General features: G+C 27.4%; 2 protein-coding genes across 2 annotated transcripts; one reads left to right on the top strand and one right to left on the bottom strand.

The window, feature by feature from the left end:
• Positions 1 to 40: 40 nt before the first annotated feature.
• LOC119615122 (TAF5-like RNA polymerase II p300/CBP-associated factor-associated factor 65 kDa subunit 5L) lies at positions 41 to 2,507 on the bottom strand (the record flags this gene model as incomplete). Its single annotated transcript, XM_037971200.1, has 6 exons — positions 2,276 to 2,507; positions 2,050 to 2,216; positions 1,139 to 1,984; positions 803 to 1,081; positions 444 to 744; positions 41 to 387 (listed from the first exon to the last, which is right to left on the bottom strand). Coding segments are annotated over exons 1-6 (2,063 nt in total), but the record flags the coding sequence as incomplete, so codon positions are not given.
• A 2,347-nt stretch (positions 2,508 to 4,854) lies between these two features.
• Positions 4,855 to 13,940, top strand: LOC119615123 (peroxisomal membrane protein 11C). The gene is made up of 5 exons (XM_037971201.1): positions 4,855 to 5,101; positions 12,824 to 13,006; positions 13,069 to 13,250; positions 13,341 to 13,397; positions 13,460 to 13,940. Exons 1-5 carry the CDS (start codon positions 5,036 to 5,038, stop codon positions 13,674 to 13,676), a joined length of 705 nt encoding a protein of 234 aa, XP_037827129.1. The 5' UTR covers positions 4,855 to 5,035; the 3' UTR covers positions 13,677 to 13,940.
• Positions 13,941 to 22,940: the final 9,000 nt, after the last annotated feature.

Below are 22,940 nucleotides of genomic sequence, written 5' to 3'. Positions count from 1 at the left end.
GCGTTGATAAAATACGTAAAATTTCCAAATAAAACATTACCTTATAGGCGTTAATTTTTTGACATCCCATATTCTTAAACTGCCATCACGACAACCTGAGGCTAAATGTCTGCCATTTGAACTCCAAGCTATGCTGGTAACCATGGCAGTGTGATCTTTAAGTTCATTCAATTGTGAACCAGCGGCTAAATCGAATATACGAATTTTAGATTCCTCACCACCGGCCGCTAACATTTTACCATCAGGGCTAAAGCAAATATTACTAACTGGTTGTTTGCAATCGGAAAATACTCGCATAAGCTTCCCACTAGTAACACACCATAAACGAACCGATGAATCCGTAGAGCCAGTAGCAATATAATTACCATTGGGATGAAAGGCCAAACACTAAAAACACTAAAAATTTAAAAAACACTCTTAATATTTAAAAATGGTTATCTTACTTCAACATCCTGGGTATGACCCACATATGTAATTAGAGGGAATTCTTTTTCTAAAGACCATAAGCGTGCTGTTAAGTCCTTGGAACCTGTTGCCACATACATTCCCACTGGACTTTCGTCCATACACCATATTGGATAACGATGGCCCCTGTATATTCCGCCACAATTCATATTCTCTGCTCGCCAACAACGCATACAAGCATCCTTGCTACTACTATATATAAGAGGATAATGAGTAGAAAATTTTATATCTGTTATGCCCGCACCATGGCCACGTAAACTCAGTCCCCCATAGGAATTACTAAAAATAAAAATTACTGAAAACTCTTCCGACTTTGTGAAAAACCCGATCTACTTACTATGAGTTGTCTACATATTTCTTTTCATAATATTTTTCCTGAAAATATTCCTTTTGGAGATCTTTGGTTGCATGCTGGCACTTGATATCTTCCTCCATTTCATCTTCATGTTCCTCAACAAAATTATTCATTTCCCATCTGCAGTGAGAAGAGGAAAAACGTTCGTACAGGCTTTTCCCCCGCATTGAATGTTGATTCATTTGCCATAATTGTATTAGGGAATTATTAAAACCCGCCACTAAATGACATTCCTGAGTATCTAAAGCAGCACAGGTGAGACTAAATGCAAGGATATATTAAATCAAGTGATCTGATTAAAACTAATTACGAACTTACCCTTGACTTTTATCTGCTATTCTAACAATACGAGGAAATTCGAGGGAATTTTTATAAATTTGTTCTCTTGAATCTTTGATAGTTTTCAGACATTGGTTGACATTATGTACAGTATCTCTTAAATTAGGGGCAGTACCACAGTCTAAGGAATCAATATCCGCTTTTATTGTACTTTCTGGTAGTTCTTCAGCTGGCCTCTTATTCGAGGATTTTTCTGAAGATGAATGCGTTTTTAATTTAGCAGTAAGAGGCAATTCAATATCGTCTTCATCTTCTAGTGGTTCCTCTGATGGCATAAATAAATGTTCTTCCGTGTGTTGGCGTATCTCATGATCCATTATGTGAATGTGTACCCAAGTGTTGAGTAGATTCAAGATCAAAACATGACCTCTTTTCTCTAGAAATCGTCGCAACATATTTACTACAGATTCGCAGGTGTGAATTTCATGTTTGGCCGAGCGGAATTGTGCTACATCAGGATCTAATTCTAAACTATCCAACTTTTGGCAAGCGGAAATTTTCTGTATTAATTTCATAAAAAAATCCAACTCTGGATCTTCTTCGGAAAAAGCTTCTCGTGCGAAACGTATATTTAGATGTTGCCAACCAGAATCTAAATTGCCATCGTTTGATGGCAGTGAACAGCCATTAATTTTGGTGGCAAATGGAGCTTCGTATGTTTCGATGGGTCCAACTAAATGGGCATATTTGCGTAAAAAATCGATGGCAGCTTTTGTTTCACGACCTTTAATTAATTCTATGTACAAATGTGCCAACAAAGGAGCATAAAAACGCTTCAATTCGCTGCGGATTTCTTCCGGTTGAGATTCTATGAATTGAGAAAATCTGTAAAGATTATGTATTAATGAATGCTACACAGGTACAATGTGTTTTAAAGTTAAAATCATTACCTTGAGAATTGTTGATCCACCATATTATAGTTGTTGGTTAAACATAAAACGTTGGAGAAAACAAAAGAATTGCCGCCATGTAGATCGGAGTCTAACATTTTCTGTAACACAAAGTTTTTTCGATTCTGCAACAACACCAAATCGGATTTGCGAAATTTTTCACTTCCCTGCAACAATAAAGTTATTTACTTTTTAGGCCTTAAGCCTTTTCCCACACTTAACTTACCACAAAATTTTTTTGCTTCAGGTACATGCCCACAGCAGTCCGCAAAATATCACTTTTAGACTTTTTTGATTTATTGCCACTACACAATGGACTAGATGCATGATGATTACTTGGAACACTCATTTGTTGATATTTAAAATGTTTAAAACTTCACCGTGCTTCCAATTTTTTTATATTTTTTATTTTTGTTTATAATAGTTTTTTTTCGCTCATCCGTCTAACAGAGCTCTGCGCTGATAAATATTAAAGACGGCGATGGCTGAACTAAAAATGTCGGCGGCGGCTTAAAATCGACTGTAAGCCGGCTAAGTTTTCAGTTATTTTTAAATATTCAATGATTTTAAATAATTAAAAGCTGAATCCGAGAGATTAAAAAGTGGGTTTTGAAAGCAAATATTTAAAAAATCGGGATTGTCTTCCAGAGTAGAACATTTTTGTATTCGTAATACAATTTTATTTATTTCTCTCTTTATATAACTCATTTCTCGAGATTTAAACTCACGAGAACTATTTTCATTTCACCTCTTCATTTTTATACCCTTCACATTCGTGAGAATTCATTCAACCACATCGAAAGAATTAATTATTGGAATTAAATCAAAGGGAATGTGTCTGAAGAATTGTTAATTCTTTAAAATATATCTATGTCACATGTTTAAAGCAAAAATGGAACTTTAACAGTTTTTTATCCCATTCCGCAAGAGCAACGCCATGTAGAAAATACGGCTTCAATGAATACGATATGACAAAAGTTAATTTATTTGCAATTATCAATCAAAAACTAGATTTTGATTTTTTTTTGTAAGTTTTCTAAATAAAATTGGTACAATAAAAATAATTCCCCAACAGTTTCTCAAAATTTGTCCTTATCTTTATAATTTCGTACAAAAACGTTGAAAAAAGAACTAATTTTACATAAAGCGTATATGTTTTTTAAAGTTTCCGTATAACTAATTCCGGGGTTGACAAATTAGAACAAAAGTTATTGATTTAAGAGCTAGTTCCAGAACCGCTCCAAAGAAGTGTGTCGACTTCATAACGCTTCCTCAGAACCAGTTCCAAAGGTAACAATTTCGAACAAAAATCATTGGTCCAAACGCCAAACTAGAACAAGTTAGTGTTTTAAAAACTTATCTGATATGAAAATGTTATTTTCGAAAAATTAGACTTTTATACATATAAAATTATATTTTTTTATAATCATATAAAAAGTTTTTATTGAAAAAATATCTGAAAATTTTGTGGTTTCTAAAAACTAAAAAAAACAGTTTTTGATGACCTACCTATCGAAATTAATTTTCCAAATATTGATATCATTTCTTCAAAATCTCTTAAAATATAACTTAAAACCATGATACAACTATTGTTATATTATGATTATAAACTAAATAACAAATATACATAAATAATGAAAATAATGTTAAAAAATGTTTTCATTATGGATGAATCGCGGATGATTTGACGAATACATCCCTATAAGAAATGAATGACCGAAACTAACACATACAAAATGATTTTACTAACACACATGCAACATTTTTTTTTATAGAATTGTTGAAAAAAAAATTAATGGATAATTCCATCAACAATGACAGTCAAATGACCGGTAAAATGACCGTTACTGGACCCAATGTGTGGTATAGGGTTGAATTTGCATATGAAAGAATGAAACAACTACATTTTGATTAAAATGTATTAAAATTTATATTTTGATCAACAATGACAGCCAAATGACCGATCAAATGACTGTCACTGTGTTACAGAGTTGTATTTTTCGTCGTTACAAATTAATTGTTTCTGCGAAAGCCAAAGATCAAGAAGCGAAGAAATAAAAAAATTACAAAGTCTTTAAATTATTAAAAATAAAGAGAATTATTATAAACTAAATTTTAAAAAAGCTCAGGAAGTGGATCAGAAGATAAACAATTCGGAGTTTAATCAATCAATGGTAACATAAATATGTACTTATGATTTTTATATTTCGATATTTATGAATACTTATGTATTTCTTTACAGACAACATATTTCCACAAATTAACAGGAGCATCAGAGGACTTAAGATTCTGCGAGATATGTAAAATGGTGAAAAGACTGGTAATTTATGTATATGATTACTATATTAATAAAATTAACAATATATATATTAAAATATCAATAAATTGTGTTTTATTATAAATTGGTATAGCCGTCAGATTTGACGGATATATTCATCAAGTGTGATTAGTCAACAATGACCGATTAATGCATTATTTTTTTATTTGTTAACTGTGATGGATATATCCATCAAGCATGATTAGTCAATCATGACTAATATTTATATCATCCATGATTAGTAAACAAAAAAGAGTGAGCAGCTCAAATATATGTTTTAAAGTCGATAGAATTCATAAGTGCGAGGGTGATGCAACATCACATGTACACAAATGTTTCCATCACTTTTTACATATTGCCCTTAAGAAAGTGATGGGAGCTTTGTTCTACGCAATGATGGGTATATTCTCAGTAGTGACAGTCAATTGACCGGTCAAATGACTGTCACTGTTCTTTGACATATGTCAAAAGGAAATATTTGTGCGGTTGATTAAATTGTTTCGTTCACGGAGAAACAACAGCTGTGTTTACTATTTATTTTTTCAGTTTTTGATAAAATTTCGTGCATAGCGGTTATAAATTATTGATGTGATACAATTTAATTAAACTTAAAGAACTTTATAAATATATTACGAATTTAACTTATTAAAAATATTAATAACGAAAATAATGTCGTCGGAAAAATTACTAAATGAATTCTGTGATATTATTGATACCTATGGCGGACGAGATAAGGTAATGTTAAAAAACAGCAATGAAATAAACTACATACTTCATTATTGTACATCAAAAAACCAACCATACCCTTCTCGTACTCGTGTATTAAAGAACTGTAAACAAAGGCAATTATACTTAATTGATTTCAACTAAATAACAATTTATAGCTAAATTTTACAATTGATTTGTGGGTGCAAATAAAAAAGGAAAAAATATGCATTGTTGGCAAAATATTTTTCATTTGTCTATTAAACTGTTACCAATAAATAGACAAATAAACTAATGACTATTGGTAAAGCTGGAAGTTGTTTAGTAACTTTTGTTGGGTTCGTTTGTTGGTTTTGAACGTTGATAAACAACAGGTTTTTATTTATTTTGTTTGATTTTAACCCATTGCTTTCTTGTTATTAATATGTATGTATGTTATCTCCCTTACTTCGTAAGTGTAGGTATGAGTTTTATGATAAAATGAAACAAAATGTACAAATAAAATATTTAGGTGGCTCAACCAGAAATGGACCTTGAATTATAATTTCTTTTAAAATAGCAAATTAACCTACAAAAGACCTAGGTATGCAAATATTTCAAATAAAACAATTTTTAAATTAACATTGTAATGGATTTTTAGGATTGTATTAAATTATTACTGCCCTTAGCATATGACAAACAATTCTCAGTAAAGTTGAAATCATATTAGCAATTTAACCTACTACACCGTCCGACAAAAAGAGAAAAAAATCGTTAGACACGAACCGGATGATATACGTCAGATACTATAAATTTAAAGGAGAAAATCTGCGTTTTTAGCTTTTCATTTCGTGATCCTGTGTCCTTTTAAAAATACTTCAAAGTTTTAAAAAGAACATTTTTTAAAAACTATTTTAAAATACTTTGACTGATCAAACAACGTCAAATTTGACGTCAAGCGAACAAGAAGAGATGGGAAATACTTTGTATTATTTTTATTTTATACTGTCAGGATAAAAATCTGTCAAAAATTTCTTTTAAAATTTTTATCCTTTAAAATCTATTTAAATTTTCAATATTATTTTTTAAAAAAATTTTTGAAACACATTTTTTACATCTTTTTATTCTGGCAAAATATAATAAAAATAACACAAAATGTTTTACAACTCTTCTCGTTAGCTTGACATCAAATTTAGCATTGTTTGAAGTCCTTTAAAAAGGACACAGGATCACGAAATGAAAAACTAAAAACGCAGTTTTTATCAATTAAATTTATAGTTTCAGATGTATATCATTCGGTTCGTGTCTAATTTTGAGTGTCGGACGGTGCTAGCGATATAGTTACGCAAATAATTCAAATAAAAATATTTTTAAATTAACATTGTATGCATTTCTAGGTTTTTTTTAAATTATTACTGGCCGGTAAAGTTGAAATTATATAAGCTAGTTGCTGTCTAATATTTATTGGAACATAATTTGAGATAGGTAGGTATGTAGTGTTTTTAATAACCAAAAATAAGCTGGCGAAATTTTGTAAAGAGCTGTACATTAGGGTGGGTCGAAAAAAAAAGTTGAGTCAGTCACCCCCTACGATTAAAGATATGTTAATAACATTTCCAAAAATATAAAAAATATTTTTTTGCCACGCCTAGAAATACCGCCCTTTTTGTTTTTTATATATAACGTCGCCATTTTAAGTCCGATCGTAACATATGATATATCAATATTTATGGCTTGACTGTAGCTATATTTCACTCTTAGAAAATTTTTTAATTCGACGTCATATTCTATGCGCGACTTCTGATATCTCGGATCCTTCCCCAAAATCGAAAATTGTGGCTATACTGGAATAAAGTATATTGAATTATTTGAACTATTAGCTTTTAAAATGCTCACTTTTATGCATAAACACCTATTTTACAGGTATTTAAAAATACCTGTATAGTTCTAACTACAAACAATTAATTTGCTAGGGATATGGTCGAAAACTATTTTTTCAAATTAATTTACAATACACAAATTTCATTCTGCCCTTATCTTAACACAAGGAATATAATTTTATTTGGCATTTAATTTTATTAATTAATAACAAAATCACGTAGGTACATAAAAACTAAACATTTTATTTTATAAAAATATTTCTTGTTTTTACCATACAATTACTTGCATGTCTCTTGCTTCTTTTTTAAACAATTTTCAAAAATGTTATACTAATTTTTATAAAATGTAATAAATTTATTTAATGATAGATTAACTTTTCTTAAATAGTTATATATTTTTAAAGAAGTTCTTGAAATAAAAGCTAATAAAAAAATATTAGTCGGGAATGGCCGACCATATGATACCAGTTATGAGTATATCTAAAACATGATTTCTTTTTTAATAAAGCATTTATATTGAAATTTGTCCATTACTTTTTAAGCAATTTATTGATGAAAAACAAATTTTCTGAAAGAGCCTATATATGGGAGCTAGGATCAATTATAGACCGATCCTATCAAAATTTGGTGGATGGATTTATGTTCATATAGGAGTTAGATATGCAGAATTTCATCATAATGGAAATGTTTAAGAGGGAAATAACGACAAGCCTGGAAAATTGCGACTTGTAGTTTGATTACAAGATTTAAATGGATGGACAGCCGGACGGACATAGCAAAACCACTATATTGCTGTATTGATATATAGTACATACATAGTTAACTTTCTGCTATTTTGAAAGGAAGTAGGATCTGAAATGGTTTGTAACAAAAAAAATAAAACGGATTTCTGTTATATATAGTTCATTTAAAAAAAATTTCGACTGTTTTTCCTGACAAATTAATTGTTTGTTATGGGAACGGTTGATAAATACTTGAACATTTTTAAATATCTATAAAATAGGTGTTTATGCATAAAAGTGAGCATTTTAAAAGCTAATAGTTCATATAATTCAATGTACTTTATTCCAGTATAGCCACAATTTTCGATTTTGGGGAAGGATCCGAGATGTCAGAAGTCACGCATAGAATATGGCGTCGAATTAAAAAATTTTTTAAGAGTGAAATATAGCTACAATCAAGCCATAAATATTGATATATCATATGTTACGATCGGACTTAAAATGGCGACGTTATATATAAAAAACAAAAAGGGCGGTATTTCTAGGCGTGGCAAAAAAATATTTTTTATATTTTTGGAAATGTTATTAACATATCTTTAATCGTAGGGGGTGACTGACACAACTTTTTTTTTGTCCATAGAGACCAACCCACTCTACTGTACATGATAATAAATAAAACAAGTAGGAAATTATAGTCAGGCATGGCTGATCATACAATACCCTCAGCAACAATTGTATTAGTTTCTCAACTAGTTCTAGAACGCATGATTATGCCTGTACCCATTTAATTTTGGCGTTGAGACGATTAATTTTTGTTCAAAATTGTTACCTTCGGAACTGGTTCTGAGGATTCGACACTCAATCTTTGAAACGGTTCTGGAACTAGTGTTTTGATTAATGATTTTTGTTCGAATTTGTCAAACTCGGAAGTTTTAGAGAATGTATACCCTTGAGTTATAAACAGTTATTTTTTCAGCGGACTAGCACCAAACTCATTCAAACTTTTTATTTCTACTATGATTTCTACTCTTAGAAAGAACTATATAACTCAACCTTAAATTTATTTTTTTAAATAATTTAATTAAAAATTTGTCAATCGTTTCGAAACGATTAATGGTTTCTAGGCCTACTTCGGTAACGGTCTCTTAGCGCTAATGCTATATTCACACTGAACAGATTATCATGAAATTTTACATCGGAAAAAAATAAATATAAAAAACATTTTAAAGATAATAGTATTTTTGTTTATTTAGCGGTAATGCTAGTCATTCTTACTCAACTTCTAACAAATGTTCGCTATTCTGTAAATAATAAATAATTTGCAAACAAGCGGTACGATTCTTTGTCATTCCATGATTTTAATTTCTTACCTATAACAATTACTTTTGTTGTGTATGCTGTATGTTTATCTACGACTTTTGTTTAATTTATCAAAAGAACTCTTCTAGGCTTTTTCAATAGTTACCTCTAAGTTTTATTTATTTGCCCAAAAAAAGATGCATTAAATCACAAATAGTACCCCAAATTTGGTTGAAAAACCTATGAATTTTATAATAGTGATTGCAATAGTGATTCTCGGAAAAACTACGGACTATATCGAAATAAGATAGCACAGCACGACTCGCCAATTTTTCACGCAACATAAGCAAAAATATACTGAATATATTAAAATAAAATTTAGTAAACATGTGACTAATTTAATTTTCCAAATTTCCCTTGTAGATTCTTAATAACGTTCCAATTGTGGAAATAGTAATATATATCTGTAAAAAAAAATAAAATGTCCTCAAATAAACTCTGATTGAGTAAACAGAGAAAGTCTGAGATCACTTCAATTTTCCACAAAAGATTCAAATCGGCCTCTAGATTTTTAAATAAACATCTGATGGAGAAAATAGCAACAATTAGTTCCATCAAGAAAAGTTTTACATCAGCTGTAGATCCTCAAATAAAGCTCTAATTGAGTAAAATATGTAATCACTTAAATTTTTCAACAAAAATCGATTTTTATATGAAAAACTACTCCTAAAAATTAACAACATCCCTATAATGAGAGCTCTTCGGATTATTAGTTAACTAGTTACAATTGTAATAAATTTACAACATCTTTTTCAGCCCTTTTTTGTTACTTATTATATTTTATGAAAACGACGTAAGACGTCTTTAAGTTTAGTATAATGATTTCATATTACAAACTAACAAATAAGACTTATTAAATAATAAAATAAATGAAATTATATAAGAAAATAATTGAGTCGCGTGACTGATGTTGATGATTAATAATGGAAATACAACGTGTTTTATTTTTGTTTATTTCTTGTTTTGTTGAATAAAAAAATGTCTTTTTAATTGAATTATTAATTGACATTGTCGTTATATTTGTTGATTACTAACAATAAACGCCTCTCAGGCATTTTTCCTCCTCTAAACACCTTTAAAACTTTTTTCAAACACACAATAAAAACATTTGTGAACAAACAAATTATTAAAAACGTATTAAAATTTAAAAATTGTCTATTTTTAGTTGAGGTATTATTGCTAGTATTTTAGCAATTTTAATTTCAATTACCATCAGGCAGTCATAAATCATACTAGAATAAAAATGTTTATTCCATTGGTTGTATTTACAATATCATTAGTATTATTTTATTTTTTGATTATTTTAAAACAATCACAATTAAATGCCAACAATAACAGTAATACTCAATAAATAATTGATATTTTGTTTTGTTTATTTATCTGACGTAAAAATAATTATCATGTGGTGCTAGTAGACGAAATGGAATGGATATTTACTACATATTGATATTAGATTGTGAAATTTAAAAAAGGTGTGTTTATGTGTTTATTTTAAAATAAATTTCTTGTTTCTTTTTATCATTTTAATTAGTTGATATAAATTATGCACAGAAAAAAGTTTCAGCATAAATATAATGAACTGCTTTCATTGTTAAAAGTTAAGTTATTTATAAATAAGTTCCTAAATTGTATGAATTTTTTAATTTCTAACTTTTCGAACATAATCCAGAAGCCTTGACTTAAAATATTTCAAATTTATTTTTATTTTTCTATTTGTTAAAAAATGTTTGAATTTATCAAGAATAGGTGTTTAACAATGTTTGCTGATGTTTTCTTGTTTTAGATTTGGGTTTTCAACATTTCAATTTCTGGCTTTTAATTATACACAATTCGCTAATAAAGTCTTAATATCTACTGAATATGGAAACAGTTTAGTAGATAAGGGTCTTTTTGCCATTTTTTTCATGAATATCGTAGAAAAAAGGAAAAAATTCAAAAAATTTCCGTCATGTTCAAATTCATACATTTTATGAACTTTTAATATTCTGAATGAAAATGGTTTGGGAAAAAAAAGTCATGTTCGATTCATAAAATTTATTACCAAATTCATTCCAGATATGAATTATTTTTTTCTGTGTGTCTAATTAAAAAATTTATCAATAGATTTGTGCTTATTTTTCATATTGAAATTCTGGAAACATATCATCAACTATTTCTAAAATTCGAACATATGTACGTTTAAACAATAATTCAAAAAAATTAGTTATTTACGATTAAGTGATTTTCGGAAATGTTTTTATATGGAAACTAAGACCAATTTTGGGCTGATCTGGAAAAATTCCAACAAATGATTTGTATATGGGCATTTCCACCGAAAAGTCAACTTTTGTCACATCACGCACAATTAACTTGTTAATTTGTTTATATTTTTATGTAGAGTTCTAATAGCTCTATACATAGGATAAAGGTGCGACCAATAAAAAAGAATGGTCCTAAGATATTGTCAATTAATGTGCGTGACGTGATGTGACAAAAAATATACTTTTCGGTGGAAATGCCCATATATTATACAAAACATATTCTAGTATAAGTTTATGCCGAGTAATTATGTATGCAATATTTCGTGGTAATACCAAGTATGTAAATTTCTATGGGAGCTAAATGAGGAAATGGCTACTAAGTAAAGTTTTTAAAAAAACTAATCAAGAATGCGAAACAACGTAATGTTTTCATGGGTTGTTTCGGAATTTTGCTCATATCTCTATTTATTGGCCAATTTTGCTGGTTAAAATACTGATGCACGGCGAAGTCAATATTTCGGGATAAGTTCTGTGCTGTTATCGAGATATACCGACAGATATATCGCCAAGGAGTGACTGCCTGACTAATCGTTGGAAATGAGTTGGTGTCAAATGTAGGTGTATGCGGGCCTCATTCACCCGTACTCCTATAGTGAATGTGTCAGATGTTTTTCTCAATAAATGTGTTGAATGATGATGAAATGTTCGTACCAGACTTACCGCAGTGTGTTCTCTGGTTGTAAGAACATTATCTTCGGTTTATTTTATGGATTCGTATTTTGGTTTACCTCTACCAGCCTTTGGGTGCTGTTGTTTTTGCATCTTTATAGTTACGCAATTGGCAGCAAATATCAAGAGATTAGGCAAGGAGCTTATACATGGATCGACAGCACCTTATTCAAAATTTGCCAACGGCGTGTGAGAAGCACAAAGGGTCGGTGGTCGTCTAACCACGGTGAGCCGTTTAACCACCCACCCAGTAGTTGTAAAAGTACCATCGTGAAATATGTCCTACACGGCAGGTGCACTTCCACTCATACCCTTCTCAAGAAGGTGAAGGATATTCAAATTTCTCAATGTTCTTGAAATTATGTCTAAATGAGAAAGAGTCCTAAAAACACAATTATTTTAATTTTTGGAGTCCAATTTCTTTCATTTCCCAATTTTAAACATACAAGTTTTTAAAATAAATTCAAATTTTAAAAAGATAATATTCGAAAACTTTTATTAAAAGTTCGGTGTTTTTCTCATGTTTAAAAAATTTTTATTCAAAAAATGGATAAAGTTTGGAATTCTGTATTTGATTCAATAGTATAATTTGAAAACTAATTGAACAATCCAGATTAAGCTTTCAACATATCCAAAGTTTGGAACATTGTCGTATTAAAGCGGGCCACCACATTGTGGTGGTGGAGAAGAATTGGAAATTCGAAAAGTACATTAACATATTAAAAAACTAATCAACTAAGTAATCAGACATTTCATTCATCGACTTTTTCATAAAATGCATTCTTGGAAATAAATAAAAAGTTTAACATTTAAAAATTTCAAATAATATTTCTTTTCAACCAGGTAATGAAAGCTCTTTGTTACGGCTCTAAATTAATAGCTGGCTATTATAGTGATCGTAAACCAGAGTTGGCAAAACGTTATGCCATTGCTAGTTCACGTATATCGGGAGCCCGTGCAACATTGCGTTTAATTGATGATATACCCATGATACAATATGCTCTGGAATATGGCTGGGGACAAAATGTAAGCGTGTTTACTCTACGTTATAAATAAATAATTTAATGTTTTTAAATTATATCAAATAGGAAAGTGATCGTACAATGGCTGTGCTGGGTGTAACAGCTAACATTATAGATCTGTTATATTATCCAGTGGAGAAATTATGCTGGTTATCTGAACATAATATTATTAATTTAAAAAATGCCGATTATTGGGATAATGTGAACACAGTATTTTGGGTACTAGGCGTTTATCTAAATCTTATGCGGTGAGTTAAAAGCAAGAAATTAATAAAAAAGTGAAACTTTACTCTGTGTTTAATTAATTTATTTATTTTATAATTTAATGAAATATTTAGTACATTGCGCAATTTCGGCATAAATCAACAAAAAATTAATCAGATCAAGGATCCGAAGTAAGTTTTTAAATTAATTTTATTATCCATAATTCATAATCAAAAATTTGTTTCGTTCTTAGAAAATCTCCCGAAGATGAGCTTAAAATTAAAAAGCAGAGACTTGAAATTCTTTCCTTAATAAGATTATCCTTAGATTTTGTGCATGCTGCCAGTTACTTACCAAAAGGATATCTGTGGGGCGGCAAATTATCTACATTCCAAATTGGTGCTGTTGGCACTCTGTCAGCTGGCATAGGAATTTATCAAATTTTTGCGAAACGGAAACTAAACAAATGAACATCATTTCTGTGTGTGTTTTTTAATTTAAAACCTTTTATAAGTTGTATTTTGTTATCTGTCTGTATTTATTTGTAATTTGTGTGTATTTGCTTTTAAGCTAGTCCAAATAGTAATATTTATACTCTATATATAGCTTTTGAAAGATTATTGTAAAGAAAGGAATGGAAAGAAAAAGCAATATTTACATTAGAAATTCTTGTTTTAAGTTTTTAACGTCACCGATATTTTTGAGAAAAATAAAGAAATTATTTTTGAAATAAATCATCGAATGATTTGATTTGTATTTTCATTTGGATAAAAAAATAAATTTCGATTATGACTTCTTATTAAATTGTCTTTTGTTGTTTTGATATTTTAAACAATTTAAATTCTTTAGAAGTATGGTACTGAATTATTGGAATTAATAAAGATTTTTTGCAAGCTTTTATTTAACTATTTTAAAACTATAAAAATAATCTGGAAATCATGGAAATTAAAGCTGGAATTTTAGTTTTATTTGCGAATAAGTTATGTTCTAAAAATTAGGATTCTTAATACATTTTCGAAAAGTCGATCATAATTTTGGATGATCTTCAAATCCAAGATTCATAAAAATATAGTTTTAATTCATTTAATGCAAGTTGAAATTAAAAACATTTAAAATTTTTTATAAATTTTAAAGTATTTTCAAAGAATTTTCAGAATATTATTTTTTTTTGAAAATCCGAATTTTAATTCGATTACTATCCTACTGGCTATAAATAGATTAGGGTTCCTGTTTTAAAATGTTTTATTAAATAAAACTCCAAATTTAGTTTTGTGTTTTTTCTTGAAATGCTTATTTATTTTTGATTATATGATTTTGAAATTTTTGTATGTTTTTGGTTTTTCATTAAATGTTTACATTTCAAAAAAGAAACTTAATATTCTAGGCTTTTATATTGTCATTACATTTTAAAAATGATTTTCATGCTATTGTTGTGTTTTTTTATTATTTATTTTATTTTTTTGATTAAATCAACAGAAAGTATATTGAGTTCATATTTTTTGTGTTTTAATTTCATTAAACCAGTTTTAGATTCCATCTTTTATTTTTTTGTTAAATATTACTAAAAACATAAAAAATTTATTTAAAACTTAATAATTTATTAATTAAAAACAATTTAATTCCCTATGTTTTGCTTTTGTTTAAATTTTTTTTCTTTAATTTCTCATAATTAATATTTATTATTATTATTATTTATTTCATTTCTTTCGGTATTTTTTGTTGTAAAATAACTTGTGTAAAATAACTTAGTTTCAAATGCTAAATATGTTTAAATATTTTTTATTTATTTTTATATTCATAATAAGTATTTTTTATTGCAGCTCATTTTGTTTGTTTTTTGTTAATGCTTCTTTATTTTTTGTATATTTAATTTTCTTTTATTATAATATTGTATTTGGTTTTTTAAAAAAAGCTCATATATAAATATATACGTGTATGTTGTATGTATTGTATATAATTTTAATTAAATATTATAAGTTTTTGTTTATTTTTTTTTCGGGAAAAGGGTTAGTTATGCTTTTTTTACCATTTTTTATTGGTTTTGTGTCAACTACTGACATAAGTATGTATCTTTAATTTTTATTTTATGTTAAAATTACTTTTGATTATATAGTATTTTCTTTATTAATAATTTGATTTTTTTATAATAATTGTTTTGTATAATCCTAACTACTGGGTTTTGTTTATTAACTTGTTTTTTAATATTTTATTAATTTTTATGTTTATTAATAATGTTATAGATTTTAGTATGTTGTTTAGTTTTTAAGCCTGTAAATAACTATATTTTTTTACTTACTTCAGCTGTATTATGGCTGCATTTAATTTTGACTAAAAATTTCAATTTTCAAAACGAAACCTTAAATTTTTTTGTTTGTATATTTTAGCTTTTTAGTCAAAATTAATTTAGTATGTTAAGATTTTGTTCAATGATTGTTTTTCATTATACTTTGCTTTTGAATTTTGTTTTAACAAAAGTTGCCGGTTTTTGAGAATCAAATAATTTATTGGTTTCTTTAAATTTAATTTAAAATTTGTAATTGAATGAAATTTAACTGTCATGAACCTTATGCCGATACGCAAAATGTTTAATGATGTTATAAATACATAGTTTTGAATTTTGTTTAAAACGTTTAAAATAATCTCTGAATCATGAGGATTCATGAAATATAATTTTTTTTTATATGAATTTTAAAGTACATTCAGTAGAGTTTTGGAATATAAACTTTAAAACATACATATGTTCATATGTAAGTAGGTTTGAATGTTCAAATTGAAGTTCGGAATTTTTCTTAAATCTTAAAATAATTGCATGGGTAAAATGTATCCCCAAACTCGAAAAACCCAGTTATGCGATACGAAAGTCTTATCAACAGATACTCGATAGCATGGTTAAAAGCAGAATTCCTGACAAAAACCTAAAATACAAATAGCATGTAACCGCATTAAATGAAGTTGTCCACTATATAGGTGAATTCTTCGAATGCAAACTTTACACGCTGGCGATGGAAGCACATTCAATAACGTGCATACTGCTACTCTTTTCTAAACCTTAGAATAGTATTACGTAACTGGACCATCTACATGCTAAGCAATAGATGGATAAGCTGCGAGCTGTACGATATAACTGTCAGAAAAAGGGTATTTCGCGGTACATCACAAGGTGAACTAGAACAGAACTAGAACAGAACTAGAACAGATCTAGAACAGATCTAGAACAGAACTAGAACAGAACTAGAACAGAACTAGAACAGAACTAGAACAGAACTAGAACAGAACTAGAACAGAACTAGAACAGAACTAGAACAGAACTAGAACAGAACTAGAACAGAACTAGAACAGAACTAGAACAGAACTAGAACAGAACTAGAACAGAACTAGAACAGAACTAGAACAGAACTAGAACAGAACTAGAACAGAACTAGAACAGAACTAGAACAGAACTAGAACTAGAACAGAACTAGAACAGAACTAGAACAGAACTAGAACAGAACTAGAACAGAACTAGAACAGAACTAGAACAGAACTAGAACAGAACTAGAACAGAACTAGAACAGAACTAGAACAGAACTAGAACAGAACTAGAACAGAACTAGAATAGAACTAGAACAGAACTAGAACAGAACTAGAACAGAACTAGAACAGAACTAGAACAGAACTAGAACAGAACAGAACTAGAACAGAACTAGAACAGAACTAGAACAGAACTAGAACAGAACAGAACAGAACAGAACAGAACAGAACAGAACTAGAACAGAACTAGAACAGAACAGAACTAGAACAGAACTAGAACAGAACTAGAACAGAACTAGAACAGAACTAGAACAGAACTAGAACAGAACTAGAACAGAACTAGAACAGAACTAGAACAGAACTAGAACAGAACTAGAACAGAACTAGAACAGCACTAGAACAGAACTAGAACAGAACTAGAACAGAACTAGAACAGAACTAGAACCTGACTAAATCCTGACAAAATAGAATTTTATATTCATTTATATATTTGTGTTAACTTAGTAAACGATTAACTTTTTTTCTATTTAAAACAAAATTCAAATTCCTGCGTTGAATGTTGTGATGATTGAATATATTCTATTACTTAATATTTATTTAAAATGTTTATTAATTATTAGCATTTTAGCACATATAGAGCTGCATTTGAGCTGTTTGTTTTAGTTGAGTAATTTTTGTTTGCACTTATTTCTAGAGTTTTTGTTTTTAAATTTAAATATTTATTAACTATGCAATTTATTTAATATTTTATTTGGAAGCTACATATTTTTTTGTTTTTCATTTTAAATTTACTTTTTGTTTTTTGTTAAATGGCACTGCAGTATATTTTTTTTAATTTTAATAAGGTGGGAAAACAATTTAGAATACATTCTTTATTAGTTTATAATTAATTAATTAATAATAATTTTTATTTTAATTATTAATATTAAAAAATTCTCAATATTATATTCATAGCCATGTAGTGGAAACCTAACATTTAGCTTATTTATTTAAAAAGGCAAATGTTTTCACCGGTATTTTTTGGGGTTTGGAGATAATATTGAGAATTTCAATTCTTGTTTTGCTATTTATATAATTATGTATAAACTAGTCTAAAATTTATTTTTTTTTTGTTATTTGTATGAAAATATTTTAAGTGTTTTTAAAAACATTTTTTTTTTTGGTTTACCATCTGATCTGATTGGTTTTTATATATATATGCATGTAAGTATGCATATATGTTTGTATATAATATTCAATAATATTTTCAATTCAATATTGTATGCATTTTTTAAAAAAGCATGTCAAATAACAAGTTTAACAATATAAATGTTTTTTGTTTGGTTTTGTTAATATTATTAATAATTTATATGTTTTTTTCTTTTGTTAAGATATTGTTCGTATAAATAATTTGTTTTACATTTTTTTTGTTATATGTTTTTTTAATTATTTCTTAGCATTTTTGTTTTTTTAATATATGTTGTATGTTCCCCAAATATGTAAAGTGAATTATTTGTTCTTTTTAAATAATAATTAATATTATGTAATTTTTAATTTGTTCGAAAACGATAAAGGTATAAATAAATTATAATACATTCTTAAGATTAAAGTGCTAAATTGGGTTATTATATATTTTCAATGACAAATCAGGTGTTTCAATGAAATTACCTTTCAGACTTTCAAACTTACATATTTATATATTTTCGAAGAGTAGTCGACAGAAGACTAGGTCTCAGAACTACTGTAGAACAGGAACAGTACATAGAGTCCCATCTCCTCTGCTACTGCACGACATTTGGCGATATTAGAAAGAGTTCCTTTGACTCTCCCTTTTTCAGGTATCCATATAATCTAATGATAGTTGGTATTAGATTTGAAAATAAAGATTGTGAAGATATAGAATTGAATTCTAGAAAAAATTTAAAACCCATAACATTTTACTTCATGTAGTGAATGTAAGTACATATTTTATTATCGTTTTCAAAACTAGTTCCGATAATTATTCGATTCTATGAAAATCCCGTATAGTTATTATATAGATTTGATCCCTAGGATTTCACAATGGAAACAATGGAATAAGCTTTTAAATGGATGCAAGTGAGCTGCTCATGGAGTGGCTGCCCTTTGAATTTAACCTAGAACTCAAAAAAGTTGGACAAATATGATATATTTGGAAAAAACACTATAGAACTTGAATCTTAAGTAATTGAATTCTAGATCGAACATAATACCGATAATAGTGGACTTAATGTGACGAATGTACATATTTTATTGACGTTTTGAAAACTAGTTCCGACAATTATACGATTCTATTACAATCCCGAATAGTTCTTATAAACATTTAACTCCTAGGATATTACAATGGAATCAGTTATTAAATTAAACAAGCGAGCTGTTCATGGACCTACATACAATTTCATAATAACAAATAACTTTCTGTTTAAGAATGTTGGACAAATTTGGACGAAAAACTATAGTACATTTTAAATCGATTTGATCTCGAAATTTCATCGCATACCTCAATACCCAACGTTACATTAAGGCCAATTATGTTAACGGAAAGAAGTTGGTAATGCTGTCGAACATTGTGTTACATTTTATTGTTGCAGAGGTTCTAATTTCTCATTATATTGCTTTTGTGAACTGATTGTTAGCACCTAAACTAAAATCTAAATAAGTAGAAATAGTTTTATTTTAAGCTCTTTCTGTATAAAATATACCAATAATACATATAATAGATGAGGAAAAATCATATTTATAATTATAAATTTTGGCTTTATGTATAGTGTTGTCTAAGTTTAAAGATTAAAATGGTTTAAATATGTTTTTTAAGCATTTTTTTTAAATTGTATAAAATCTAAAATTTTAAATATATTTTTGTTTAAGTTTTTTTTTTTTTTAAGAGTAGTTGTTGTGGTAGTTAAGATTAATAGTATATAGTATAGATTTAGTTACAATTTAGTTTTTTTATTTAATTATTTATATATGAAATTCTATATTTGGTTTTTTTGTTTTCTAAAAAAAGTTTGTTAAAATTTTATATAATATTGCCAGGTTAAAATATTTTGTTTTTTAATATTATCGTTTATAAGTGGGAAGCGTTTGATTTTGGTTCCATATTGTTGTTTTTATTAAATACTAAATCTAGGGTTTTTTCTTGTTTCTCTAATTTGGGTTTTCTTTAATTGGTCTTATGGTGCAGTATTTAAAGAACTTTATTTAGATTTCTCAAGAGAATTTGCAAAAATTTAAATAAAATTCTTTTAATACTATGTTTTCTTTAATTTTCCAAAAATTTTTATTTTTGTTTAATTTTAGTTTTGAAAGTAAAAAATTAAATTTTTACTTTCAACTAAAATTAAACAAAAATAAAAATTTTTGGAAAATTAAAAAACATAGTATTAAAAGAATTTTATTTAAATTTTTGCAAATTCTCTTGAGAAATCTAAATAAAGTTCTTTAAATACTGCACCATAAGACCAATTAAAGAAAACCCAAATTAGAGAAACAAGAAAAAACCCTAGATTTAGTATTTAATAAAAACAACAATATGGAACCAAAATCAAACGCTTCCCACTTATAAACGATAATATTAAAAAACAAAATATTTTAACCTGGCAATATTATATAAAATTTTAACAAACTTTTTTTAGAAAACAAAAAAACCAAATATAGAATTTCATATATAAATAATTAAATAAAAAACTAAATTGTAACTAAATCTATACTATATACTATTAATCTTAACAACAACACAACTTAAAAAAAAAAAACTTAAACAAAAATATATTTAAAATTTTAGATTTTATACAATTTAAAAAAATGAAATTAAAAAACATATTTAAACCATTTTAATCTTTAAACTTAGACAACACTATACATAAAGCCAAATTTATAAATATAAATATGATTTTTCCTCATCTATTATATGTATTATTGGTATATTTTATACAGAAAGAGCTTAAAATAAAACTATTTCTACTTATTTAGATTTTAGTTTAGGTGCTAACAATCAGTTCACAAAAGCAATATAATGAGAAATTAGAACCTCTGCAACAATAAATGTAACACAATGTTCGACAGCATTACCAACTTCTTTCCGTTAACATAATTGGCCTTAATGTAACGTTGGGTATTGAGGTATGCGATGAAATTTCGAGATCAAATCGATTTAAAATGTACTATAGTTTTTCGTCCCAAATTTGTCCAACATTCTTAAACAGAAAGTTATTTGTTATTATGAAATTGTATGTAGGTCCATGAACAGCTCGCTTGTTTAATTTAATAACTGATTCCATTGTAATATCCTAGGAGTTAAATGTTTATAAGAACTATTCGGGATTGTAATAGAATCGTATAATTGTCGGAACTAGTTTTCAAACCGTCAATAAAATATGTACATTCGTCACATTAAGTCCACTATTATCGGTATTATGTTCGATCTAGAATTCAATTACTTAAGATTCAAGTTCTATAGTGTTTTTTCCAAATATATCATATTTGTTCCAACTTGTTTTGAGTTTCTAGGTTAAATTCAAAGGGCAGCCACTCCATGAGCAGCTCACTTGCATCCATTTAAAAGCTTATTCCATTGTTCCATTGTGAAATCCTAGGGATCAAATACTATATAATAACTATACGGGATTTTCATAGAATCGAATAATTATCGGAACTAGTTTTGAAAACGATAATAAAATATTGTAACTTACATTCACTACATGAAGTAAAATGTATGGGTTTTAAATTTTTTCTAGAATTCAATTCTATATCTTCACAATCTTTATTTTCAAATCTAATACCAACTATCATTAGATTATATGGATACCTGAAAAAGGGAGAGTCAAAGGAACTCTTTCTAATATCGCCAAATGTCGTGCAGTAGCAGAGGAGATGGGACTCTATGTACTGTTCCTGTTCTACGTAGTTCTGAGACTAGTCTTCTGTCGACTACTCTTCGAAAATATATAAATATGTAAGTTTGAAAGTCTGAAAGGTAATTTCATTGAAACACCTGATTTGTCATTGAAAATATATAATAACCCAATTTAGCACTTTAATCTTAAGAATGTATATAATTATTTATACCTTTATCGTTTTCGAACAAATTAAAATTACATATATTAATTATTATTAAAAAGAACAAATAATTCACTTTACATATTTGGGGAACATACAACATATATTAAAAAAACAAAAATGCTAAGAAATAATTAAAAACAACATATAACAAAAAAATGTAAAACAAATTATTTATACGAAACATATCTTAACAAAAGAAAAAAACATTATAAATTATTAATAATATTAACAAACCAAACAAAAAACATTTATATTGTTAAACTTGTTATTGACATGCTTTTTAAAAATGCATACAATATTGAATTGAAAATATTATTGAATATTATATACAAACATATATGCATACTTACATGCATATATATATAAAAACCAATCAGATCAGATGGTAAACCAAAAAAAAAATGTTTTTTAAAAACACTTAAAATATTTTCATACAAATAACAAAAAAAAATAAATTTTAGACTAGTTATACATAATTATATAAATAGCAAAACAAGAATTGAAATTCTCAATATTATCTCCAAACCCCAAAAAATACCGGTGAAAACATTGCCTTTTTAAATAAATAAGCTAAATGTTAGGTTTCCACTACATGGCTATGAATATAATATTGAGAATTTTTTAATATTAATAATTAAAATAAAAATTATTATTAATTAATTAATTATAAACTAATAAAGAATGTATTCTAAAATTGTTTTCCCACCTTATTAAAATTAAAAAAAATATACTGCAGTGCCATTTAACAAAAAACAAAAAGTAAATTTAAAATGAAAAACAAAAAAATATGTAGCTCCAAATAAAATATTAAATAAATTGCATAGTTAATAAATATTTAAATTTAAAACAAAACTCTAGAAATAAGTGCAAACAAAAATTACTCAACTAAACAAACAGCTCAAATGCAGCTCTATATGTGCTAAAATGCTAATAATTAATAAACATTTTAAATAAATATTAAGTAATAGAATATATTCAATCATCACAACATTCAACGCAGGAATTTGAATTTTGTTTTAAATAGAAAAAAAGTTAATCGTTTACTAAGTTAACACAAATATATAAATGAATATAAAATTCTATTTTGTCAGGATTTAGTCAGGTTCTAGTTCTGTTCTAGTTCTGTTCTAGTTCTGTTCTAGTTCTGTTCTAGTGCTGTTCTAGTT

This window comes from Lucilia sericata, unplaced genomic scaffold (genome assembly GCF_015586225.1).
Source record: "Lucilia sericata isolate MDLA Ls3-8-SP2 unplaced genomic scaffold, ASM1558622v1 Contig004158F_arrow, whole genome shotgun sequence".
Lineage (NCBI taxonomy): Eukaryota > Metazoa > Arthropoda > Insecta > Diptera > Calliphoridae > Lucilia > Lucilia sericata.
This window is presented reverse-complemented; position numbering and strand designations above follow the sequence as displayed.

Bases quoted from the DNA above. Each gene is read 5' to 3' on its own strand.
- LOC119615123 (XM_037971201.1), top strand. From the start codon at position 5,036: ATGTCGTCGGAAAAATTACTAAATGAATTCTGTGATATTATTGATACC. The intron at 13,251-13,340 runs GTGAGTTAAAAG...TGAAATATTTAG, and splicing joins GTTTATCTAAATCTTATGCG to TACATTGCGCAATTTCGGCA. The intron at 13,398-13,459 runs GTAAGTTTTTAA...TTTCGTTCTTAG, and splicing joins AATCAGATCAAGGATCCGAA to AAAATCTCCCGAAGATGAGC.